At 42.5% G+C, this 27548-nt stretch overlaps 1 protein-coding gene across 1 annotated transcript; it reads left to right on the top strand.

The window, feature by feature from the left end:
- Positions 1–570: 570 nt before the first annotated feature.
- LOC123442161 (B3 domain-containing protein Os03g0619600-like) lies at positions 571–27548 on the top strand. Its single transcript, XM_045118237.1, has 10 exons — positions 571–823; positions 881–1209; positions 1632–1693; positions 24333–24411; positions 25261–25350; positions 25458–25893; positions 25977–26167; positions 26404–26767; positions 26860–27095; positions 27243–27548. The coding sequence occupies exons 1-10, from the start codon at positions 571–573 to the stop codon at positions 27546–27548; spliced, it is 2346 nt and encodes a 781-aa protein (XP_044974172.1).

The raw sequence follows: 27548 nt of genomic DNA, 5'->3' as shown, positions 1-27548 counted from the left end.
AAAAGAAAAAGTTCATGGAAAATATGCATCTGAACAATTATAGCAAAAAGTTTGGATTTAAAATTGGTATGCTATTTTTACTATATAGATGAACAGACCAAAATTTGGCATCATGTCGAGCACAAACAAAGTGCACCATCTATTCTTTTGTAGTAATTGCCATCTTTTGTAAAGTAAATGTACCATAGTCTATAGAAGGCAAAAATGAACCGTCGAAAAGGCAAAATTTGCCACCAATGTAAGGTGTTTTTTTGCTATGGCAAAGTAAAAGTAAGACTTGCTATGCTCTATCTCTACTATTAAAGGAGAATCTGTCGTCGTGATGGTTCAACCTCATTTGATTACCCACCCTTCGTACGACCACCATCCCCCTCCCGATTCCCACTTTCCCGATAAAAAAAGTCTCTAAAGAAAACACCCACGTCCCCAACTCTCCTCATCAAATAGCCCGATCGCTCCTTCCATCCCATCCCTACCCAGAAAAATCCCCCACCGCGGTCACCGCACCCGCTGCCCCCACACCCGTGGCCCTCATCCTCCTCTTCGCCCATCGTGCCGACGCAGGCACTCATGCGGGCATCCATGGATCTGCCGCTCAAGAGGACGCCGACCCACTACCGCCCCGTCGCCGGCCGCCTCGCCGCCGACGGCGATGGCGAGCTCCTGCGCATCGAGGGCGCGGTCGTCGTGCCATTCGTCGCCGCGGGCATGGCAGACGTCAATGTGCCGTTGCTCGGGGGCCTCGCGGCGCGGTACCCCGGCAGGTTTTGTCACCACGCCGACTCGTTGCTCCTGGTGCAGGTCAACGAGTTCACCTGCGGCGGTTCACGGTCGCGGCGATGTGGAACCACATGCTGACGGACGGAAGGACATGACGCAGTTCCTGGGGCCGTCGGGGAACTCGCGCACTGGGCGTCCTTGGCGCCGTCTGTCACGCCTTTCCACGCCGACGATGGGTCACTCCCACAACTCCTGTCGTCAATTGTCGCCGCAAAGAAGCTGGGGGCAGCTCAGAGTTCGATGCCACCGGCCTCGGCGACCCATGCACGGTTTTCGAAGCTGTCGCAGCGGTGGCAGTGCCGGACCCGCGCGACCGTCGTCTCCGTGTACGACGAGGCCCCCGTAACCCTCTCGTTCGCGGCCAACATGCGTCGGCTCGTAGGCGCCAGGCCCGGGTACTACGGCAAACAACACAGTGTTGTAGTCGCTGTAATAATGGAAGTTCCATGGAAACTTGTAGTAACTGAACAGAGGATCAGCTCCTCGGTTCAAACGAATTCTTCAAGATTTCTCTTTCGAATTCAAGATAAACTACTAGACAAAATATAAAGCCGCCTAGTTATGGCTGGGATACATGAACAAAACTGGAAGTGGGCACAACACATATCCCCAACAAGGTTGTGCCCTCTCGTGGGCGAGGACATCCGTTTCGGCGCCTCCCACTGCCGTGAGTTCCTTACTTTCCTCCTCCGCGAGTTCCTGACTTTACTCCACTGTATGGGAAGTTGCCCAGTCTGTGTGCGGAAATGCCTATATTACTAAGTTGTCATGGCGTTTCTTGAATGTCGTCAAGTAGTAAAATTGATTTATGGTCATATCGAATTTTCTAATGGATTCCTGTATTTTGCCAGGGGCTTGCCACTGTCTTGTTTTCAGTTCTAACAACCGTTGTTTCTCATGGGGTCAAAATGAGGTATGAGTCGATGCTTAACTTTTGTTATTTCTAGCATAAGGGGCAGCTGGGACATGGGGACATTCTTGTGTAACGTGCTGACTATTGTTTCTAAACTATCAAAGTAACAGAATCAATTGCATTGCCATCATTTTAATTTTCTGAACAGGTGTGTATGGTATTGTCGTATTGCTGAATCCATAAATATATGAGCATACAGAACTTATATTATTCAGGATGATGGGTGTGGCTCTCACAGTTCTATGGGAATTGAACCATATGGAAAGCTGATTTTCACTCTAGGTTCTAACTCTGCTCTTATTTTTGTGTTGCCATGACTCAGTGTTGTTCTAATTTGGTGCATGGACTAAGGTGCCACCCGTCCCTGCCTTTCTTACTATACCAACCATCGTGTTGACTTTATTGTCTAGCTGTCACCATTTTTTATTTGATGCTCATATTTTAATCATTTTTTATTTGCAAGATCACTCCTTGATACTAAGAGAGCAAAGAGATGATTTTAAGGATACATTTTCAAAGGAGAACATTAAAAAAAAATATAAGAAGCTTGCAACCATGATGGAATGGTACAGCGGCATTGATAAGGTTAGTGCATTGTTTCTGACAGAAAGTAATGCATATGCTACTAGGAATATGACTGAATCACTAAATGTTGTTACTTTGTTTTTGCACCTAGAATCTTTGCATGGTAGCCCGCTTACCACCCAATTAGTGAGCTCCTGAAGAAAGAATGTTGAGAGAGATGGCAATGTTACTGATATATGTCTTGTTTCTGAAGAAAAAATCAATTTTCATGTTGCATCAGAAGTATTGCTATGCTAGAAGTACTTTATTGCTTCTTGAGTGCAAATGGAAGTGGTGTATTATAGGAGATGAAGAATAAGCTTGTGGAAAAGTTGGATGATCTCAGTTTAAGACTTTCTCTCGATAGAAGAATGAGGGTATAATTTGTTGACTTTATTGATTTTGTGCCATCATGCAAGTTCTGATTGTTCCCCAACAAGGTTGTGCCCTCTCGTGGGCGAGGACATCCGTTTCGGCGCCTCCCATTGCCGTGAGTTCCTTACTTTCCTCCTCCGTGAGTTCCTGACTTTACTCCACTGTATGGGAAGTTGCCCAGTCTGTGTGCGGAAATGCTTGTATTACAAAGTTGTCATCGCGTTTCTTGAATGTCGTCAAGTAGTAAAATTGATTTATGGTCATATCGAATTTTCTAATGAAGTCCTGTATTTTGTCAGGGGCTTGCCATTGTCTTGTTTTCAGTTCTAACAACCGTTGTTTCTCATGGGGTCAAAATGAGGTATGAGTTGATGCTTAACTTTTGTTATTTCTAGCATAAGGGGCAGCTGGGACATGGGGACATTCTTGTGTAACGTGCCGACTGTTGTTTCTAAACTATCAAAGTAACAGAATCAATTGCATTGCCATCATTTTAATTTTCTGAACAGGTGTGTATATGGTATTGTCGTATTGCTGAATCCATAAATATATGAGCATACAGAACTTATATTATTCAGGATGATGGGTGTAGCTCTCACAGTTCTATGGGAATTGAACCATATGGAAAGCTGATTTTCACTCTAGGTTCTAACTCTGCTCTTATTTTTGTGTTGCCATGACTCGGTGTTGTTCTATATTTGGTGCATGGACTAAGGTGCCACCAGTCCCTGCCATTCTTACTATACCAACCATCGTGTTGACTTTATTGTCTAGCTGTCACCATTTTTTATTTGATGCTCATATTTTAATCATTTTTTATTTGCAAGATCACTCCTTGATACTAAGAGAGCAAAGAGATGATTTTAAGGATACATTTTCAAAGGAGAACGTTGAAAAAAATATAAGGAGCTTGCAACCATGATGGAATGGTACAGCGGCATTGATAAGATTAGTGCATTGTTTCTGACAGAAAGTAATGCATATGCTACTAGGAATATGACTGAATCACTAAATGTTGTTACTTTGTTTTTGCACCTAGAATCTTTGCATGGTAGCCCGCTTACCACCTAGTTAGTGAGCTCCTGAAGAAAGAAGGTTGAGAGAGATGGCAATGTTACTGATATATGTCTTGTTTCAGAAGAAAAAAAATCAATTTTCATGCTGCATCAGAAGTATTGCTATGCTACAAGTACTTTATTGCTTCTTGAGTGCAAATGGAAGTGGTGTACTATAGGAGATGAAGAATAAGCTTGTGGAAAAGTTGGATGATCTCAGTTTAAGACTTTCTCTTGATAGAAGAATGAGGGTATAATTTGTTGACTTTATTGATTTTGTGTCATCATGCAAGTTCTGATTGTTCCCCAACAAGGTTGTGCCCTCTAGTGGGCGAGGACATCCGTTTCGGCGCCTCCCATTGCCGTGAGTTTCTTACTTTCCTCCTCCGCGAGTTCCTGACTTTACTCCACTGTATGGGAAGTTACCCAGTCTGTGTGCGGAAATGCCTGTATTACTAAGTTGTCATCGCGTTTCTTGAATGTCGTCAAGTAGTAAAATTGATTTATGGTCATATCGAATTTTCTAATGGATTCCTGTATTTTCCCAGGGGCTTGCCACTGTCTTGTTTTCAGTTCTAACAACCGTTGTTTCTCATGGGGTCAAAATGAGGTATGAGTCGATGCTTAACTTTTGTTATTTCTAGCATAAGGGGCAGCTGGGACATGGGGACATTCTTGTGTAACGTGCCGACTATTGTTTCTAAACTATCAAAGTAACAGAATCAATTGCATTGCCATCATTTTAATTTTCTGAACATGTGTGTATGGTATTGTCGTATTGCTGAATCCATAAATATATGAGCATACAGAACTTATATTATTCAGGATGATGGGTGTAGCTCTCACAGTTCTATGGGAATTGAACCATATGGAAAGGTGATTTTCACTCTAGGTTCTAACTCTGCTCTTATTTTTGTGTTGCCATGACTCAGTGTTGTTCTATATTTGGTGCATGGACTAAGGTGCCACCAGTCCCAGCCTTTCTTACTACACCAACCATCGTGTTGACTTTATTGTCTAGCTGTCACCATTTTTTATTTGATGCTCATATTTTAATCATTTTTTATTTGCAAGATCACTCCTTGATACTAAGAGAGCAAAGAGATGATTTTAAGGATACATTTTCAAAGGAGAACGTTGAAAAAAATTAAATATAAGGAGCTTGCAACCATGATGGGATGGTACATCGGCATTGATAAGGTTAGTGCATTGTTTCTAATAGGAAGTAATGCATATGCTACTAGGAATATGACTGAATCAATAAATGTTGTTACTTTGTTTTTGCACCTAGAATCTTTGCATGGTAGCCCGCTTACCACCCAGTTAGTGAGCTCCTGAAGAAAGAAGGTTGAGAGAGATGGCAATGTTACTTATATATGTCTTGTTTCTGAAGAAAAAAATCAATTTTCTTGCTGCATCAGAAGTATTGCTATGCTAGAAGTACTTTATTGCTTCTTGAGTGCAAATGGAAGTGGTGTACTATAGGAGATGAAGAATAAGCTTGTGGAAAAGTTGGATGATCTCAGTTTAAGACTTTCTCTCGATAGAAGAATGAGGGTATAATTTGTTGACTTTATTGATTTTGTGCCATCATGCAAGTTCTGATTGTTCCCCAACAAGGTTGTGCCCTCTCGTGGGCGAGGACATCCGTTTCGGCGCCTCCCATTGCCGTGAGTTTCTTACTTTCCTCCTCCGCGAGTTCCTGACTTTACTCCACTGTATGGGAAGTTGCCCAGTCTGTGTGCGGAAATGCCTGTATTACTAAGTTGTCATCGCGTTTCTTGAATGTCGTCAAGTAGTAAAATTGATTTATGGTCATATCGAATTTTCTAATGGATTCCTGTATTTTCCCAGGGGCTTGCCACTGTCTTGTTTTCAGTTCTAACAACCGTTGTTTCTCATGGGGTCAAAATGAGGTATGAGTCGATGCTTAACTTTTGTTATTTCTAGCATAAGGGGCAGCTGGGACATGGGGACATTCTTGTATAACGTGCCAACTGTTGTTTCTAAACTATCAAAGTAAGAGAATCAATTGCATTGCCATCATTTTAATTTTCTGAACTTGTGTGTATGGTATTGTCGTATTGCTGAATCCATAAATATATGAACATACAGAACTTATATTATTCAGGATGATGGGTGTAGCTCTCACAGTTCTATGGGAATTGAACCATATGGAAAGCTGATTTTCACTCTAGGTTCTAACTCTGCTCTTATTTTTGTGTTGCCATGACTCAGTGTTGTTCTATATTTGGTGCATGGACTAAGGTGCCACCAGTCCCTGCCTTTCTTACTATACCAACCATCGTGTTGACTTTATTGTCTAGCTGTCACCATTTTTTATTTGATGCTCATATTTTAATCATTTTGTATTTGCAAGATCACTCCTCGATACTAAGAGAGCAAAGAAATGATTTTAAGGATACATTTTCAAAGGAGAACGTTGAAAAAAATTAAATATAAGGAGCTTGCAACCATGATGGAATGGTACATCGGCATTGATAAGGTTAGTGCATTGTTTCTGACAGGAAGTAATGCATATGCTACTAGGAATATGACTGAATCAATAAATGTTGTTACTTTGTTTTTGCACCTAGAATCTTTGCATGGTAGCCCGCTTACCACCCAGTTAGTGAGCTCCTGAAGAAAGAAGGTTGAGAGAGATGGCAATGTTACTTATATATGTCTTGTTTCTGAAGAAAAAAGTCAATTTTCATGCTGCATCAGAAGTATTGCTATGCTAGAAGTACTTTATTGCTTCTTGAGTGCAAATGGAAGTGGTGTACTATAGGAGATGAAGAATAAGCTTGTGGAAAAGTTGGATGATCTCAGTTTAAGACTTTCTCTCGATAGAAGAATGAGGGTATAATTTGTTGACTTTATTGATTTTGTGCCATCATGCAAGTTCTGATTGTTCCTCACAGTATAAGGTCAACTATTTTTGCTACTCGCAGCTACTTGTTCTTTTGAACATTTCTGTGTGGCAGCGTTTGAGTTTATGATATTTAACCTTTGTTTTCTTTTTGATGATATAGTGGATTGTTTAATCTTTGATATGTGGACTTCCAAATGTAGGTTCCCGATGAAGAAACAAGTTGGCGGAAGAATCAAAGCGGGACAAGATAGAATTGCTTACCTAGAGGCAATTGGACGGATCTTTGAGATATATAACTATGTTATGTAGTAAAGAGATTTCGAAAGCACAATAACAGAAAGAGAACTCAAATCTAAGGTGTGAAGGTGTCTCTCTTTTATACATTTATCATAAATATGTTTGGTCTGCCCTTCACTTTCAGTTATCTTCTTAGGTTTTCTTTTCTTTCATTCATCTTTCCAGCTGGAGCGTACAATTTTCTGATGTCAGATTTATTTACTAACTGGTGTACTTCTTGCATGTGATCAATTTCATTTTTTTCTATAATAAGGTTCCTTCAAAGGCATATTCATGGAACTCAGTGTGTGCTACGATCTGATCTGTCTCAGTGTGTTGTTGTTCCAATTTCAGTCTCTTCACGATATGTAGTGTGTGTGTGTGTCGTCGTCGGTGGATGGTTGCTTTTCTGCAGCATCTGTAGGGGTTGCCTGTTGTCCCTGGGGATCTGTCCTTGGCAAGGTGCAACATATCAAAGGACCCTTGCCATGACAACCTTGTGTAGTTGTTTTTTCTCTTCAGATCCCCGATTTTTGCAGGCGTGTGGTCGAGTGTTGTAACCTTTGGAATCATCCTGGGATAAATAAAATTTGTTTCCGTCCAAGTTCTATGCGTTTTTACATAACTAGAACCTTATGATTTTATGAATTGTTACGTTCCTTGTACTGTGTCTAAATGCCTGTGATATGTGTTGCTTGATGCCACCACCACTGAGATGAACATCCTTGACAACTGCCTGAAATGTATTTTCTCCTCTGAATATTGTTGAAGTTGTAGAGCTGATTGAAACAACACCTGGTGTATGTTGTGTGCTTGGGGAACTGCCATACGGATAATCATGTGAAATTCTTCTCCAAATGATCTCAAACAGGTTTTATTGTACGTTAAATTGTTGTAAGATCATATGTTTCCCTTCTTGCAAGGCTCCTAGGGCCAAGCCTTTCTCCTGTTGATCTTCATCAGGAGGACTGTGGATTTGCTCTGGCGGGCTGGTGGCGTGAAGGAGAATCCTGGTGCCTCAGCTTCGGCGGGCTTCGATCCTCTTTGAATTTGTTCGCGGGGACGGATTATACATAGCTCAAAAGTCGGCTCCTCGGGATGACGAGTTTTTTGTTTTGTTTTTTGTTATGCATACGTGAGGATGATATTTGGTGGCAGGTTCTTCGGCTTGATTCAAGAGTTCAACGACGATGACTACGGCTCCGGGGTGCAGGTCCTCATGGCACGATGTTGTTCGGTGATTGAAAGACCTCTATGTAATTTCTACAGTATTATGTTTGAGATGCTTTAAATCTCGGTCTTTTGGAAAGAGGAAAATGTGCTAAGATCAACATGCAGCTCCTGAAGGTGTTTGCCGTTCAGACGTTGCCAAGTGGTACCAGTATGAAGTTTCTCTGGCCTCGGCGCTACCGGTTCCTCCTCCTTTCCGTTCGGGTGAGCAAGGCAGGTCCATGTACGTCCCCTCGCCGCCGTCCCTTTCGCCTTGCTTCCATCCTCCCCCACCTCCTGCTTCCGGTTCATGCACCTTTTCTCTTCTGGTTGTTGCCTCGTTAATCGCCTTACGTCACCGGGGTGACGAAATTACCGGTCGTTTGTTTTTCCTGCATATCTATACCTATTCTATACCTATTAATAAAGCAAGGATAACTTCTGCCCGTACGTCATAAACATCGCCCTTAGAGTTGATGAAAATTACCCACCAATGCCATTAATAAGTGAAAAACGATTCGTTTTTCCCCTTAAATCGCCGCCGCTAGCTTCTGGTTCATCAACCGCTATGCCATTTGATTACACAAGGGCACTAGCCAGCCTGTTGGCTACGCCGTATCAATCCCGTCCGAGAGACCTAGGTTTGATCCAAGGTACTCCCCATTTTTTCTAGCCTTTTCTCAAACCTCAAATATTTTAGAGATTAAAGTATTTTTTTAAAATATTCATATCTTTCAAACCTCAATTTCAAATTTAACATGTTATTTTTTTCACAAAGGCCATCTCGCAAAATTGTCGCTTAATTGTCACCTTAACCCATTGTCAAATATCACCTATAAGTGATAAAAAAAATATTCATGATTTTAAATATGTTCATGATTTTTAGAAAATGTTATGATTTCTAAATTGTTCATGATTTCACGAAATTAAGAGTGATAGTGTATCTCAGTGATGTAATAAAATATGGTCATCTCCATTGGAAATTAGGAAGAAAAAATCCGTTGCAACGCACGGGCCTTTTGCTAGTCGAACTAAATTTGCCATGAGTGACATTAAGTAAATTTGCCATGTATGTTAAATAAAAATTGCAATGACAGTAAAGATAAATTTGCCATGGCAATAAAAAGGTTATTTTTGCCATGGTCGGAAAAAGTAATAATTGGCATGGCTAAAAGAAAAGTAAAAATTCCATGGCAATAAAACTAAATTTATCAGTCTACAAAGTAAAATTGCCATGTTGTTAAAAACGTAACTATGCAAAAGGCAAACTTTGCCATGGGTGTAAACTTTTTTCTGACATGGTCCATAGAAGTAAATTTTCCATGAGTCACGAAAATTAAATTTGCCATGCATGTTGAATAAAATTTGCCATAGCAATAAAGGTTCATTTTACATGGTCAAAATAAAAGAAGTAATAACTGCCATGGGAAAAATAAAATTAGAAGTTGTGATGGCAATAAAAATGAAGAATTTGCCATGCCGGTGTAATTACAATATCCTTGTTAACAAATATGAAATTAACATTACAGAAAAGAAACAAGAAATGTGCCACGGCAAAATACGACTTGTAGTAGAAAAAAGAGAAGAAATATGTATTCCAAGTTTTCATGCGTGAGCTAGCTTCTTTTGATTGAGAGTATATTAGGCAGGGACAAAGATACCCTTCTCCCCGAAACCCTATCCCTTCCTGTGTCGCCGCCCTCGAGGCGACGGGGAGGCCTCGCCGTTCTCCGCCCACAACCCCCTCCTCCTCCCTCACCCTCCCCCGCCGCCGTCAAGGGGCTCGTCCGAGCAAAGCCCGACAAGAGCTGGCGGCGATGGGGCGCACCTGTTCAATGGTGGTGGTTCGTGCAAGAGCGTTGTTGCTGCGGAATTGGCGCACAACGGTTCCTTGCGGCGAGGGCTGGAGTGGCGCGGCCTGGTGACCCTGGGTTGTCGGACGGTGGGTGATGATCGGTTTGGCAGTGGTCCGGTGGCCGGCGTCGGGTGAGGTGGCGGCGTTGCTCCTTGGCGACAGGGCGGCGCTGGGTGGCCAGCTGCGTGCCCTGACCTAGATTTGGACCCTACAGGCCCTATATGGCACTACTAGGGAAACGATTTTTAACGACGGTATACGTGGTCGTTAAAGGATGGATTGTGGTCGTAGAGGTCATTAACAACCACAATGTGCTGGTCGTAGTAGGCTCCTTCGTTAAAAATATAATGACCACATAGCTTTCGTGGTCGTTATTCTTATAACGGCGGGATGATTTGTTGTCGTCAATCCTAAGGCAATAACGACCACAACTATATTATTAACGACCACTTTTGTCATGGTGAATAATTTTCGAATGGCAACTAAAATATCATTACCGACCATTGTTTTCACCATTTTGGTATCCATGACAACAAACTCGATTTACTACTATTTCCCGTTCATCGATCATTTATACAACAGCCACATATGAATATTAACATCCACATGAATATAAAGACAGAAGAATTTGAATTCATAGGATCATAGCCTCTTTTAATAACAGAAACCAGATAAAATACAAAATTTTGACATACAATTTGGGGTAAATCCCATTTAATTTTTTTCCTCAAAACCACTCCTTATATGGTCAATATACTTGCTCATATCTAACTGGAAAACGAGACAACTAAAAAAGATACTATGTATTAATCTTCAATCAAGGGGCACCATCGTTGTTTGAATGAATATCATTCTTCGTCAGTGGTTACAATGCCTCCAAATAATTTTATATATTATGGTGGACCATCAAACCTACAAAATATTCTCATCAATATTTGCAAACTTGTCCCAAATAGGTGTTCATAAGCAGAATATCATAAATACAACAGTACAGAAAATTGCTTTATAATGTTAGAGCCTTTTATAGAACTTACCATAATTGAGTGAAAAATATGTTTGAGTTCTGCCAATAATATTGGACCATACCTTTACCCTCACCATGGTAATTATAGGATTACGAACAATTCTACATGGGACTCCGTGAAATCATCTACTTTCCTTGAATATCTTCATCCCATGAACCATGCGCTTTTCGTTAGTTTAAGATTTTGTGCATTCAAAACACATATGTTAGTCAAGCAAAATCAGGGAAAAACAATCAAGCAAAAAAATATTGTAGCAGGTCGAATGGGGTATCAACTAATCCAGTTGCATTAACCTTACCATTCTTTGATGTAGCTCCAATGCTATGGTTACCCTGCGCTTCTTCACTTTTCAAAATTTCACCAACTAATTCACTTCCATTGTCGTGCTCACTAGACTTAGGTAGCTGCAAGGTTACGCTGGGCTTCTTTACTTCCCATATTTTTCATTACTTGCTAATTCATCTATACCATTTGCTGGGCCTGAAAATACACAACCAATCGGTAAAGAGGGTGGATACAAGAAAAAATGACATCTTTTTATGCCATAAAGTTAATCCATATCATTCCTGTTACCGTCACAGTGCTGGCACTAATTTCATGAGTAACTTCAACACTAGTAGAAAACAGGGCTACCGTTCGGCCCTGGCCAGTCCATTAGTTCAAGAACCGGGACCAATGGGGGGTATTAGACCCGGTTCGTGAGCCCAGGGGGCCGGCCGGGGCCTCGTGGGCATTGGTCCCGGTTCGTGTGGAACCATTTGTCCCGGTTCGAGCCACGAACCGGGACCAATGGTCCTCGCTGCTGGCCCACAACCTTTAGTCCCGGTTCATGCCACGAACCGGGACAAATAACTTGCCTACATATATACCCACCGCCGCGGCAGAGCACTCATAGTGCTTTTTTTTGTCAGAGCCGGCGAGGGGAGGGCATTTGGATGCTCTAGTTCACCTCCTATGCACATGAGGTGTTCGATGAAATGCTCGAGCCACACTAGTTAAGCTTTCTCCTCTCGAAACTCGACCTCCGAGCTCCATTTTCAACGAGACTTATCTAGATTTAGCGGTCCGTCACGCCCCGTCCCCGCCCCGTCTTCACCGCCATCGATCGCCCGCGCCGATCTCGTCGCCGACACCACCGTGGTGAGCCTCTTGTTCTTATCTTCTTTCTGAAAGAAAAAAATTCTGACTTCAGATAGATACTTGTCTAATTTTCTTACTTTTATTATTCCTTGTTATTATATAGTGCGATGGTTTTGGTATCCGCCCCCGTCAGCCCTCGTCCAGTCTATGATTCAGATGTGGTATATATTATCTTTTCATAACTATTTGGTTCATTTATTGTTTATGACAATTGTGATGACCAACGTGACATATATTTTTAATCTAGGAGGTATGTGAACCGGAAATTCCAACCCACCTAGAAATGCTTCTCGAGAAGTTAACTTTGGTTGAAAAAGAAAACAAATACTTGAAGGAAAAATTGAAAATAATTGAGGATAAGAATATGGAAATGGAGTTGCATGTTGCCGAGCTCGAGGTCATTGACGATCGCAAGATGAAGATCGATGCGATGCGGTTGAAGATGGATGCAATGCGTTTGAAGATGGATGAAATGCGCTTGAAGATTAGGAATATTAGAAAATATGCCATTGATAAAGAGGCTTGGTATCATTATGCTGTTGGGTCAGTTGTTACCTTACTTGCGATTTTGATCGCGTTTGTTGTTGTATTTAAATGTTTTACCTAGTTGTATGTTGTTTTATGAGAGAACTTTATGTATTTATTTTTCAATAATAACATTTGATTACTATTGTGCTTTTGTTTTAATGTGATGATGAACTTGTATTAATTTGGTCATTTCTCTATTCATTTTGTTCTGCAATGGTTTTTTGATATATACTTAATTTCATAATAGAGATGAACCGCCAATGGATGTATGGTGACCGACGCACTTTGGAGTACATTACGAACCGGGACTAATGCCCGAGTCGAAAAGGGTTGTAAATTGATGATGTGGCTTTGAATGGTGCATTTTGAACATAGAAAAACTATGGAGTTCAAATAAGTTCAAAAAAATGAAATCCCTTTGTAACAAACAAGTTTCCGTATGAAACCCTGATACTTCAAAAGAGATTGTCTGTTTTGTACACGAAGTGCATCCAGTTTTTGCCGTAACCCTCTCAACTTTCTCGCACATGCTATGTGGGTGAAATGATGATACCATGCCAACTTGGAACCTTTTCAGAGTTTATTTCAAATGCTTTTTAATTTCATGGTCTTATAACTCAAAATAATCATTAAATACATGAAAAATAACAAATGAAGTCAGAAAGGGTTGTCAATTGATGATGTCTCTTTGAATGTTGCATTTTGAACACAGAAAAACTATGGAGTTCAAATAAGTTCAAAAAAATGAAATCCCTTTGTAAAAGACGATTTCCGTATGAAACCGTGATACTTCGAAAGAGATTGTCCGTTTTGTACACAAAGTGCATCCAGTTTTTGCCGTAACCCTCTCAACTTTCTCGCACATCCTATGTGGGTGAAATGATGATACCATGCCAACTTGGAACCTTTTCAGAGTTCATTTGAAATGCTTTTCAATTTCATGGTCTTATAGCTCAAAATAATCAGTAAATGCATGAAAAATAACAAATGAAGTCAGAAAGGGTTGTAAATTGATGATGTGGCTTTGAATGGTGCATTTTGAACACAGAAAAACTATGGAGTTCAAATAAGTTCAAAAAATAAATCCCTTTGTAACAGACGAGTTTCCGTATGAAACCCTGATACTTCGAAAGAGATTGTCCGTTTTGTACACGAAGTGCATCCAGTTTTTGCCGTAACCCTCTCAACTTTCTCGCACATGCTATGTGGGTGAAATGATGATACCATGCCAACTTGGAACCTTTTCAGAGTTCATTTCAAATGCTTTTCAATTTCATGGTCTTATAGCTCAAAATAATCAATAAATGCATGAAAAATAACAAATAAAGTTAGAAAGGGTTGTAAATTGATGATGTGGCTTTGAATGGTGCATTTTTAACAAAAAAAAACTATGGAGTTCAAATAAGTTCAAAAAAATGAAATCCCTTTTTAACAGACAAGTTTCCGGGACTAAAGATCCACCGAAACCATGTGGCGTGACGCGCAAACACGTGGCGTGCCGCATATGTTATTAGTCCCGGTTCAAGACAAAAACCGGGACTAAAGATACAGCGAAACCACGTGGCGTGCCGCGCAAACACGTGGCATGCCGCATATGTTATTAGTCCCGGTTTTAGATACGAACCGGGACTAAAGGATTGCCTATATGAACCCCCCCTCCCACCCCTCTCCTGTGTTTTTGGTCGTTGAGGTGTGAGCATGCATGCTATGCTCTCGCCACTCTAGCTCAAGCATATGAGAGAAGAAGAATGGCGGCTGTTGTTATGGGGGTCGCTCTTCCTTCTTCTCCTTGTGCTAGATATTTGTTGCATTAGGGGAAGACGGAATAGCGGCCATCATCGACAGTCGAAAAATCAGGTGAGGGATTGTCCACCATATATGAGAGAAACTTTAATAGCAAAAAGAATTATCATAAAATAAAATTAATAAGTAATTATAAATAAAATAAATAAGTATTTTGTTGTAAGTAGAAACAAAACAAAATAAGCTAACTAGCACTTTGAATTTAAGTAGAAACAAAACAAAATAAACAAAACAAAAAATAAAAGAAAAAATAATCAGTAAATGCAACTAAAATTATCAAAGTATTTTCTGTTAAAAATCATTAAAATCAAAAAGAATTTTTATAAAGAACTTTTTTTGTTAGAAACTTTAATGGCAAAAAGAATTATCATAAAATAAAATAAATAAGTAATAAGAAACAAAAAAAAATAAGTATTTTTCTGTAAGGAGAAACAAAACAAAATAAGCTAACTAAAAAAATAAACAAAACAAAAATAAAACAAAAATAATGAAAAAAAATAGATGCGAATTTATAGAAAAAATTCAACCTAAATTCAAAGTATTAGTTAGCTCTAACTAATACTTTGAATTTAGGTTAAATTTTCTCTATAAAGTCGTTCCTCTCCACATTGCAACCGCGGCAGAGCTTATAAACAGGCTCGGATTCCTTCGCTTGGCGAGGTGGGACTAAACATTCAGCCGCACCACGGCTGTGGCAGGCAACCGGTACTAATGTAAAAATGAAATAAAATAAATAAAGCAAAAAATAAAACAAAAAAACTGGGAAAAAATAAAAAATTGCCACCAACTAGGCCACCACGGCCTGAATACGACTAGAAACCCATCCATTGGCCAGGATTCAGGCCCGCAGTAGGCCCAGAAGGCCCATCAGGCAAAGCATTAGCAAGTAGGCCCGTAAGCCTGCAGTGGAGAGGAGCTCAAGAGGGGTGTGGCAGTGGGGCTTATAAACCACTGCGCGCCCCTCTCAACTAGCGAGGTGGGACTAAACTTTGGCCGCGACGCGGGCAGCCTTTGGTCCCGGTTGGTGGCACCAACCGGGACTAAAGGGGGTGCCACCAACCGGGACCAAAGGCCATCGCTTCCCGCCCTTTGGGCTGCTGAAAGTGACCTTTGGTCCCGGTTGGTGGCACCAACCGGGACTAAAGGGGGCATTGGTACCGGTTGGTGGCACCAACCGGTACCAATGGCTTTGCTATATAAGCGAGTACTTGTGAAAATTTGGGCAGTTCTTCGATCCCTCCGACGACGCCGCTAGGCTGCCCGAGCTCGCCGTCGTCGCCCCTGCCCCCGACCACGTCATCGTTGCCCGGCCTGACCACACAGTCGTCGCCCTCGCCGTGCCTGCGCCCCTGCCCCGACCATGCCGCTGTCGCCCCTGCCCTTTGCCCCGTCGATTGCCATCGCCCCTGCCCCGACCACGCCGCCGTTGCCGCCCTCTACACCGATGCCGCTGTCGCCCTGCCCCGACCACGCCGCCGTCGCCCCTGCCCCGACCACGCCGCCGTCGCCCCTGCCCCGACCACGCCGCCGTCGCCCCTGCCCCGACCATGCCCCGTTCTCTGTGCATATAAAAGTTAGATTTTTAGTATATTTGGGTACATTTTAGGTTAGTTTTATCTATATATGTTCTCTGATTTAGTACATTTTAGGTTAGTTTTATCTATATATATTTAGGAATAAGGAAGAAGGAAGGAGAAGAAAAAGTTTTATATATGCAAAAGTTACATTTTTAGAAAAGTATTATATATCTAGCTAGGAAGATAAGGAAGAAGAAGAAAATGAATGAGAGGAAAAAGGAAAATAAGAAGAGGAAGAAAGGAGAAGAAGAGGAGAGCAAGAAGAGGAGAAATAAATAAGAAGAGGAAAAAAGAAGAAAAAGAAGAGGAGAAGAAGAAAGGAATAGAGGAGAAAGAAGAAAGGAATAGAGGAGAAAGAAGAGAAAAATAGAAATGAAGAAAGGAATAGAGGAGAAAGAAGAGAAAAAATAGAATTTCTATTTTTTTCTTCTTTCTCCTCTATTCCTTTCTTCTTCTCCTTTTTTTTCTTTTTTTTTCTTCTTTTTTTTCTTCAATTGCTTCTCTTCTATTCCTTTCTTCTTCTCCTCTTTTTATTTCTTGTTTTGTCTTCTTATTTTTTATCGGGTATGTCATTGTCGATATATACCCCCTCCCAAATTTACCAAGTTAAAAGAGCGTTGTCGTCGAGGCCACCCCAAACCCTTGAAGCGTTGTGTCGAGGCCACCCCAAACCCTTGAAGCGTTGTCTAGGCCACCCCAAACCCTAGAGAAGCAGCGTCGAGGCCACTAACATGATTCCTTATTGTGATTAGCTAGCTAGTTCTACGTTTGCCACTAGTATATGTCCATCCGTACCATGTTTGAATAATAATTGACATGTTGTAAATATTTGCACAAACTATGGATCACTCCCGAGACGAAGAGGAAGAAGCGATGTTGGGGGAGATAATCGCACAAGGAAGTGATGTCATTGCGTCGTTTCTCAGAGACACCGATGGTCTGGAAGGACCGGGTGAAGAAGAGCGCTATATTCATGATGATCTGGAAGGACCGCATGAAGAAGAGGGCGTTCATGATGATCTGGAAGGACCGGGTGAAGAAGAGGGCGTTCATGACGGCTCCGTTGACCGAACCAAATCCGGCCAGGTATATATATATTAGTTAAGCCCGTGCTGGCTAGTTAATTGATGCATTCATTGTTTTCATATGTACACGTATTAATTAACTCTCGTCTTTCTTCTTTTTTCTCTAGCCCTCCGGATCGACCTCAACTTCGGTAAAGAAACGAGGCCCGAAGAAAAAGTTGCGCTCGGACGAAAGGTTTGAGATCACAGCAATCGCGCGCGATGGCAAGCCGATTGAACCCATCCGGACAAGGGATACATTTCGTGCTAAGTGCGGGGTTCTTGTTAGGGACAAGATCCCGATCAGTATCCAGCAATGGTTAAAGCCAAAGAAGTAAGACACTGAGGTGCCGACGTCTTATGTCTTCGATAAACAGAAAGAAGATCTTTGGACAACGCTTAAGGAAAATTTCACCCTACCGCCAGAGGAGGATCCAGAGAAGCCAGTTAAATAGGAATTGATCAAGTCTCATGCTCTTAAGAAGATGGCATAACTATTCACGAGGTGGAAGAATGAGCTGAAAACGTTTGTCAACAAAGAAGAGACACCAGAATTCACCGGCCGGTTTGAGAAGATCAGAGATCAATGGCCCGCATTTGTGGCCCACAAGACATCGGAAAAGAGTAAGAAGATGTCAGCGACAAACAAGAAAAATGCTGCAAAGAAGAAGCATCACCATCGCACGGGGTCAGGTGGTTACCTCAAAGCCCGACCTTTGTGGGACAAGGCTGAGAATGACCTGATTGCTAAAGGGGTCGAACCAGAGACATTGAGATGGCCAGACCGTTGACGGACTTGGTTCTTAGGGGTTGGCGGAACCTTGGACCCTGTATCAGGGGAGTGCGTTTGGATGGAAGAGCAACTGTGAATACCCATCAGGAAGCTTCAGCACTATATCGCCGCAGCACAGGAAGGGGCATTCATTCCAGACAGAGAGAATGACGAGCTCACAATGGCCCTCGGGAATACTGAGCACCCTGGACGGACACGAGGCACGCCAGGCTCCCTTCCGTGGAAGGCTGGGTTTCCGGACGCAGGGGGTAACAAAACCCAGGAGAGGAGGAAGAAAGCGGAGCATAGCCAACTGCAGGCGCTGCACGAAAGGGTACAAGGGCTAGAGGAACGAGAAGCAGATCGCAGCAAACGACCTGCCAAAACTTCCCCTGAAGCTACCCCGCCATCTCAGCGGAGAAGCAGCGTGGCTTCCACCGAGCAGACTCAGCAGCTGGAGCCTGTCTTCACGTGCTACCCCGTGGATGCTATCACAAAGTCTCAACATTGCTACCTTATGACGCAATGGATGACATTCAAAGTCAAGGCGGCTGTTGGCTCTGTTATACCTAATGAACCTGGCTCAACCTACCACGGCCAGCCGATTCCAGAAGGATATGCTAGGGTGATGGTGGATCAAATAACGGAAGGATTTGAGGACCTTGAGCTTGACCACCCTACGGGTGGAGGGGAGATTCGGCTGGGTTCTTCTCTGAAGACTCCATGCCTATTACGTAAGGAGCTCATCCACCTTCCGAACTGGACGCCTCCGCCTCCTCCTCCTCCTCCGGCAAGTCAGGGCCTGCCTCCTCCTCCGCCTCCTCCGGTGAGTGATCAGGGCACTCAGCCTCCTTCTCCCGCGCGTGACGGCACTCCGCCTCCTTCTCCGCCTGCGCCGGCGCCCGAGCAGCCACCTGCCTCCTCCTTCTCCGCCTCGTCAACAAGGGATGAAGAGACCCGCCGCCGCTCCAGCTCCTCCGGCGCGTAGTCCTTCTCCTCCACCTCGTAAGAAATGAAAGACAATCGCAGCCGCTCCGTCTGCTCCGGTGTCTAGCACTACAGCCAGAGGCAGGCAATACAGATATGGTCCTTCTCTGAAGACTCCAGAGAAGTTACCATACGAGAGGAGCCAGGAGGAAATCACGAAGATCGTGGAAGCCGAAGTGAAGAACTTCTTTGAAGGGGTGAAAGCAAAAAAAAACATCCACCTCCGGAGGAGAAGATAGATCCGGTAAAAGCAAAGCGTACTCTGGCTGCCCTGAAGAAACCACCAAAGTCTCCGACGAAAGGCAACTATGAGCGCATTATTACAAAGTCATTTATCGAAGCGCAGCAGTCGGGAAGTACTGTCAGTGATTAAAGGTTAGCAGAACGACGAGCTGGGAAAAAAGTTGCCCAGCTCGGCGAACAAGCGAACCAATCGTTCCCCCCGCTCAAGGTGTCTAGCGATATCGTCGCTAATCATCCGGGGATCTTGTTGCCCGGTACCAATCCTGCAGATTACCTGCCCGATGATGCACATTTTGATATATTGGAGGTGGACGAACACAAATACGTGTACGAGAAGACTCTCGTCAAAGATGAAAGATCTCTAACAACGATGATGCGAAGATTCCATGATTGGTACATGAAAACTTGCAAAGAGTTTGGGGGAGTAATATTTTGACGCTGGGAGTTAGAAAGGAGCATGACCTCGTTGGACTTGAACTGTTGATGGTTCCATTTGAGGAGTTCTTCCCATTTTTCAATCTAAAGGCCCTCGATAAATTAATGATCACTTGCTACTGCCTGTAAGTAGTACTACTTCTGTCATTAAGTCTCTATATATAGGCCAGCTCTTTCATTGCATGTATTTTTAATTATCCTCACTATATCATATGCAGATTGAAGATCGTCGAATTGAAGAAAAGACAAATCGGTGATATTGGGTTCATTAACACAAATCTCGTAGATGCATTTATGATTAAATCTCAGGCCAAAGATACCGAGGCCAACCTCCTACAATCATTTGTATTGAATCAAAACAAAGCTATAATACTCTTCCCTTACGAATTCCAGTGAGTGTTACTGTCTTGTGCATATTCGGTTTCCCTTATTAGTCAAGGTTATAGTAATGTAATTGATGAGTTATGCATGCGTGCGCAGCTTTCACTATATTCTCCTAGAGATTAAGCTTGAGCAGGGACTAGTAACCGTCTTAGACTCGAGACGAAAAGATCCCAACGAGTGTGCGGACATGACTGAAATTCTAGAGAAGTTAAATCGATCATTATCGCACCATATCGGCAACTTTGTTCATTTCCTGATATCAAGTAATTGTTTTCTTTGTCTGACAGGGTTTGGAAAAAATTCACCGCAAAAACTCCGGGACTGCCGAAGAAGCTGCAATTTAGACACCCGAAAGTAAGTACTATAGTAGCATGTTCCACGCATCTCCTAGTGATTCAAGCCCTAGTTTCATCAATACCATTTAGCATGCTTGCTAACTATTAGTTTGATTGACCTCTATTTCTTGTAAAGTGGTTGTGGCAGGAACCAGGGAATGATTACTGTGGATACTACATTTGCGAGTCCATAAGCCACATGACCTATGAGCGGGGCTACTCTGACAAACAATATGACGTGCGTAAATAATAATATTCATAATTTTATTTTATTACCATCATTTGTGTTCAGTTTCATTTATTCATATATATGTATTGACCCCCTTCTTTAAATTAGATATATCGGATGCGGAATGAACTCCTACCAGCAGATCGTATGCGAGGAATTCAAGAGGAATTGGCGGCATTCTTTCTTGACCACGTGATCGCTAAAGACGGAGAATACCATGTGAACCCTAATGAGTTGAATTTTAATTAGGAGATTATAGTGTAAGAGATAATTATATTGTATATATGTAGCGAGTAGCGTTGGATAGATATACAAGAACTTGTTGTTTGACCAATCTCTCAGAGAAGGGAGAGGTGGTCGATATCACTTCTCTTTGGATGCATTTGTTCATGATGATCTTCTGTTTCCTTCATTTGCTTACTAGCTAGCGTGTCTAGTCCTCTCTATACGTATAGTATGCAACATCGACCAAGCACGGAGATAAGAGAGGACACTTCTCTCTATTTATTAGCTAGTTAACACAATATATGAAACACCTAAATTAACCCCCCCCCCCCCCCCCAAAAACCCCCTAAATCCCCCCCTTTCAAAAAAAAACCATCACCTGAAATGGTAACGCGTGGATGCCTTTTGGTCCCGGTTGGTGTCACCAACCGGGACTAAAGGCCCCCCTGCCCGGGCTCGCCGCACCGGCCACATGGAGGCCCATCTGTCTCGGTTCATGTAAGAACCGGAACTAAAGGCCAAGGGCATTAGTAACGACCTTTTAGTCCCATTTCCGAAACCGGGACAGAAGGCCCTTACGAACCGGGACAAAATGCCCTTTTTCTACTAGTGCAAGACAACAAAGTGTAGAATTTTTTTATCAGTGCAATACAAGCTAGTTGGAAACTCAGTTTCAGAATCACAAAAGCTAACTATATGAAGAAAATGGATTAGTACAGATTAAAAATTGCATAAACTAGTAGCACCATGTTGTTATCATATTCTTGCAAGCTAGCTGCTACCCACGGCCAGACTGACAAATAGCCATGTTAACATGTTCATACAGAGGTACTGAACTGTACAGGGGCCTAGATATATCCATATAGTTTATTCTATATCTTTTGTCTTAGAAGAGCTATGAGTGAATAGATTGTATTTCGATCCAAAAAAATAATAGATTCTATTTGTCATGACATAGCGAATTTCTACAAATAAAAATGAAGAAAACGAATTTGCATTTGCGAGTTTAATAGTAACAGAAAAATCACCTTTTGGGTAGCAACAAAGCTTTTAGCGGAATCAGGTTGATGGTGTCAAGTGGAGATGTGCAGGCTTTAGCTTGAGCGCGCCGCCGTCGGCATGGGCATGCTGGGGTCGAGGTGACCAGCGAGATTGTAGATTCAGCACAGCTACGCTTAGGTCGAGGCAGGCGGCAATCAAGGTGCAGGCTACAGCGTAGGCAGGCCGGTGTCGAGACTGCCGGCGAGGTGTAGGCTGCAGCACAAGTGCTTGTTGCCGGTCAGGTGCAGCACGCGTCGGGATCCCGATGGGTAGAAGAACACCGCGTAGATGGGATCGATGTGGAGGACCCGAGGATTAAGGAGAGGTGATTGGTTTTCTTTAAAGGAAAGTATAACTGGTTGAGTTTGTTAGAGAGTTGCACGCATAAGAGGAGATTAGAAAATAACAACTCCACCCATGTTTTAGCCAGCGACGGGTACCTCACGTGGTTGTTAATGGTACACGGTAGCCTTATTTTCATCCTATGGAGTCCCGCTCAGAATTTTAGCGACCAACAGTTTTTGGCCACCGTCGTTATTGATAGTTTCTCTAGTAGTGTGGGTCCTAGCGGGCCGACCCTTGGCACAACTTCGATGTCTTCTGCATTGTGAGGAGGAGGAGCAGACGGGGGGCGGTGACGCCGACGGCGTACCTGCTGCAGCGCGATGGCGGGACCTTTACGGTCTTTGAGGTCTCGACCAGGCCTGTAGGCCCACGGGCCTGGTATGCTCCTACTATTGCGTCTGCTCGACGACCATCGTTGACAGTGGAGGTTGAGCCCTCTCGCATGCCGACGATGTTGCTGCTCCTAGTCTCGGCTCCTATCCGTTGATGTGCAGGCCTCACCTTGCGGTGTTGTGGTGAGACGGCATGGGAGCTTCAAGACCATGTTGACGCAGGGTGAAGGTCGGTTTAGTGGTAGGCTCCGGAGCGTCCGAGGTGCAACTTGGGATCGGGGGAAACCCCTGCCGCCCTGGCCGACACCGACAAGGTGGCGCATGTGGGTGTCGCTGAACCTTCCTGAAGGGCGTCGGGTACTACCCTTCCTCGCGCCTCATCGTGTACTTGGGGAAACCCTTGGTAGCAACGTCTTCATTGTCCCGGTCCTTCTTGGACGTGCTAATTGGTATTGGCGCGTCGGAGTCTTGGATCTTGGTGGGAGATCCTGATGGGCACAGCAGTTGGGAGGCTTCTTAGTTTTTGTCGATCAACCAGTGTCGACATTTGTTTTTTTATTTCTTTTGAACGTGATTGTGCTGATTCCGTGGCAGCATCTATCATTGGCTGTATTAGTTGTTTGTTTTGCAATACAAAGCAGAGGAAACCTTTTTCATGTGAGCAAGCTACTTTTATGAAAACCTCCCCTCTTTGGGTGGTACTATTGGGAGTTACTAGTACTCCTTCGGTTCTTTTTTAGTTTGCGTAAAACTCAACCCACGCATATCAACCACGCCATTTGATGGTTTTTTGGACTATTTTACCCCTGCATGCAACGACCTGGAGAGATGTACATCAATTAAAATGCATGAAGCCATTGGCTCCTTTTGCTTGATTTCTATTTTAGTCTCCTCGTTTTCTCCGTGCTAAATTCCCCAGACTCCTTATTACTTTCTGGCAGCATGCTCTGTTGTAAATTAGAGGTAAACTTGACAATCATTACTAGTAGAAAAATGTATCATGCAGAGCATTTAGGAAAAAACAAAAAAGTCTTAGGCTGGTTGTAATGGAAAGTACCATATATTAGTATCATGCATATGATACTAGTGTATGATACTACATCCGTAATGCATAATATCATGTGCTAGTATCATAAAACAATTTATTTATTGTCATGCATGACACATACAGTAGCACAACATTTAATATGATACGGTATCATAATATGATACTCAACCCTTTTTCTTCTTATTTAATTTCATACCACCTCATCAAATATGCCTAGTTGACATGTATGATACTACTTATGATACTCCCATTACGACCAGCCTTAGACACGGACTATTGAGGACCGGAGGGAGTACTACTTTCTTTTTTTTTTTGGCAGCAGTAAGTAATATCGGAAAGAAGAGAGAGAATAGGTGTTCCGACGGTCAAACTAGTGTCTTGGGAATATGAGAAGTCTATATATAAATGCAACGCAGGCTTAAATGACGCTCTCTCTTCATAAGCATTTTCCTTCATACATTCTTCTACGGCGCAGCACCGCGGTGAGCTTCTTCTGTCCTGTTTGCAGTTTATTCATATCTCTTCTTCTTCCACACCTGCATGGAGCAGCAGTAATTCTTTTTTTTTTACTGCTGTTTTGCTTTCTTTTTATTTCTGCTGAATTTCACAAACCGGTAGGATATACAAAGCAGCCATGTTGTGCTTGTGCTACCTACCATGATAAGAATTTCATAAAACTGAATGTGCTGTGGTTCTTAACCATTGGTTTTTTTGCTTCCCTTTTTAAGAGATATCAGTGATTGAGTTAGATCTGCATTTTATCCCCTAGTAACATCGCAAATAATGGAGCCCAGTGATCAATAGATCCAGTAACGAAATTATTTCCTCTATGACAGATTTGCATATTTTCCAAACTTTCTCATGTACTCCATGGTAACCCTGGTTCGACAGACTGTTCATGTTTGTTCGTCTTGTAGACTTGTGCAGCAAGGAGCAGAGGAGATAAGGGTAGAGGAAGACAACCGTCGAGGCGACGCAGGTTACTCTGGCGAGCTGGTAACTCACTTCTCTAAAGTCCCCATGTCTAGCGCGTTTTGCACTATCAAATTCATGCTGCTGCCTAAATCATATATAAAGATGTCTGAAAATCAACTTTGCATATATTCAGAGTGGTTTTAAACACAATGATCAGTTGCATTTGCATACATTGCATCACTTTTATTTGCAGATCCAGCATACATGCACACCGTACATTGCGTAATTGTCAATAACATGCATCCAGCATACATGTTCCTTACGAACTACAAAATTGATCACAGGAATTCGACTCCAACAGCAACTCATCTTTACCTTTCTTCTTGGAACATTTAGTCCAGATACAAAACATTCAGTACTAGCTTGACTCACTTCAAATTCAGCCGGCCCCAGCACTGAGTTCACAAGCTTGGCTCATACTCCAAATTTGAGTAACAGAAGGGGGACAGAAGGGGGAAGGACCCAAAAGTTGCAAGTTTTTCATATAGGCAAATACACTTTTCACATGAGACATTTAGGAACATAAATGCAAAGAAAAGAAGGGCATAAGATTAGCGTCAACTGAAGTGGGGAACATAAATGCAGAGAAAAGAAGGGCATAAGATTAGCGTCAACTGAAGTGGGGAACATAAATGCAGAGAAAAGAAGGGCATAAGATTAGCGTCAACTGAAGTGGGGTAGTATATTTTGAATGAAAAAAATAGCATGGGCATATGATCAAATCCCCCCAAAATATTTAGGGCGTCGACTGTGAACGGCAGGACCTTTGCTTTTGAATTTGGGAGGATGGGAGAGGGCATCATACTGATCTTGAATGATTTTAGGGAATCATTAGTTATGCAAACACATGATATCTGGTTTGTTTTGCAGAGCAGATCCAAGATGAGTAATCCATGTGAATGTTGCGGGATAAAGGTTAAGTTTCTAAGGAAGATCAATGGCAACTTCATGCACAGCCTGGTTAGTTATATGCGTCTTTCCTAATTTCTTAATTCAGTGGGCTGTCTGATGTTTATAGTCTTTTTTGCTGCCTCAAACAATTTTTGCCCAATTTCTTCTTGTTACAGGTCATACCAGAGTGGTTTGTGAACCAATTTGGAGGAAAGATATGGGGAACAGTCAGACTAGAAACCTCTGATGGCAACCTGTATGATGTTGGAGTCACTAAGAGTATGAACAGAACAATATTGAAGTCTGGATGGACAACATTCCTTAATGCCAATGAAATAGAAGAGAACTATTCTTTGGTGTTTCGATACCTTGGAAATGCCCGCTTTGAGGTTACAATATTTGATTCCAATGGTAAAGAGAAAACCTGGTGCTGTTCTGGGATGAGAAATGCCTCTGGTGTTCACAAGGCAAGCACATTTGATATTGATAATTCTAGTAGCCTTGGCGGTACTAAATGCAAGTACCAGAAGGATCAGATTCACAAGGCAAGTGAAGGATCAGATTCAGATGGAAGCCAGAAGGAAAGATCTTATTCTTATGCAGAATCGTCAGGTTAAGACTTTAAATTGTGTACTTAGATTATTCAGTACTCTTCACCACACTATATCTTACTCTTGTATTGTTTTTCACTGCAGAAGACAATCTATCTATAGACAATCCACTTGAGTCAGATGATGTTAGGGATTATTATGTCTTATCGGGGAAGTGCGATCTTACAGAAGCAGAGGAGTTGAAATTACATGCATTTGTACAGAAGATTCGACCTAAAATCCCTGTGCTTGTTGTACTCATGAAAAAGAGTAATGTGAAACCTCATGGTGATCTGGTACATTAGTTTCTCCATACACGTGGTTCTAACTATCACCAACCTATGAAGAATATGCTTGCACAGAATGCATATGCATTTCTAAATCTACAGATTATTTCCTTATCAGTCAAATTCATGCGTGTTGGAGCAATTTAACCTCTGTCATAGTGTTAACATCATAATTATTTAGTACACAGCTATTATATAAACAACATAATAGTATCACCAACACTTTATATCTGTTTTTCCATTAGGTAATACATAAGCATTACGCACACAAGTACCTTCCATGCAAAGATACAAATATCATACTCCAGGTGCCTAGGAAAAACAAGGTTTGGGAGTGCAAGCTCCATATCAGACCATCTGGCTCGACTGGTGCTGGTCGGCGCAACCTTTCTTTGGGCGACTTTGTTGGTGACAATCTCGTTAGGGAGGGCGATATCTGCCTATTTGAACCAATGACAAATGCTAAGCAGAAAAGATTCACAATGACAGTCCACCTCCTTGGCAAGGTTAGTATTGATTATTCCCCTGGAAGAGCAACACACATTGGCTCTAATCATGGAAGGAGAAGCACCAAGATGGGCGGTGTTAAGACCAAACCACCTATCAATGGTACGCCAACACACCACTAAGATATTGCCACTTCTAGGACGCATGTATCAAACTTCAGTTCATGATATAATACGTTTCATTCATGTGAACAGGTGAAGAGTACTCTTCACAACATGAAGAGTATGGTGTATTTGATGATTCTAAAAAAGGTTCTGAACCTCCATTCATGTTGCCTGATAGATCTTGTCTAACACCAGCACAGGAGAACAAAGTGCTGGAGAAAATTGAAGACATTGATTCAGACTCAGAATTGCCCTTTTATGTTGCCATCATTGGCAAGATCAATGTATGTCGGGGTAACAGCCATTACAATAACCCTCCCATCCTGGTAAGTTCAGAGACACCATTTTGTGTCACAGCCTGTCAGTTCCTAGATTTCCATCAACGTCATTTGATAAGATAAATAGGAATAAAAAATCCCAAGTGTTGCATCTGTTCCATTCTAATATTTTCCCCTTGTTATGTATGTAAACAGAACTTTGGGTTTTGGTATGCGGCTAAGTATCTTGGAAAGAAGTTCGCTGCTGACCATCATGGTGGCAAGTGTAATGCAATCAGTTTGGTGCTTCAGCGGGAGGGGAAGAGCAGACCATGGCCTACCAAGCTGCGATATACACATATCATGCGAGCCTCGAGCCAGCAGATGAGGATTATTAAAGGATGGCCGTCTTTCGCCTGCGACAACCGCCTGCGGGTGGGGGACCTCTGCCTCTTCAAGCTGATGGAGAACGAGGAGCAGTTGACGATGACGGTCTACATCATTCGCCGTGAGAAATGTTAG

The sequence above is a fragment of the Hordeum vulgare genome, chromosome 3H (genome assembly GCF_904849725.1).
Source record: "Hordeum vulgare subsp. vulgare chromosome 3H, MorexV3_pseudomolecules_assembly, whole genome shotgun sequence".
In the NCBI taxonomy this organism is placed as follows: Eukaryota; Viridiplantae; Streptophyta; class Magnoliopsida; order Poales; family Poaceae; genus Hordeum; species Hordeum vulgare.
The sequence above is the reverse complement of the archived record's forward strand: the minus strand, read 5'-3'. Positions and strand labels throughout refer to the sequence as shown.

Bases quoted from the DNA above. Each gene is read 5' to 3' on its own strand.
- LOC123442161 (XM_045118237.1), top strand. From the start codon at position 571: ATGCGGGCATCCATGGATCTGCCGCTCAAGAGGACGCCGACCCACTAC. The intron at 1,694-24,332 runs GTATGAGTCGAT...TTCGTCTTGTAG, and splicing joins TCTCATGGGGTCAAAATGAG to ACTTGTGCAGCAAGGAGCAG. The intron at 26,168-26,403 runs GTACATTAGTTT...TTTTTCCATTAG, and splicing joins TGAAACCTCATGGTGATCTG to GTAATACATAAGCATTACGC.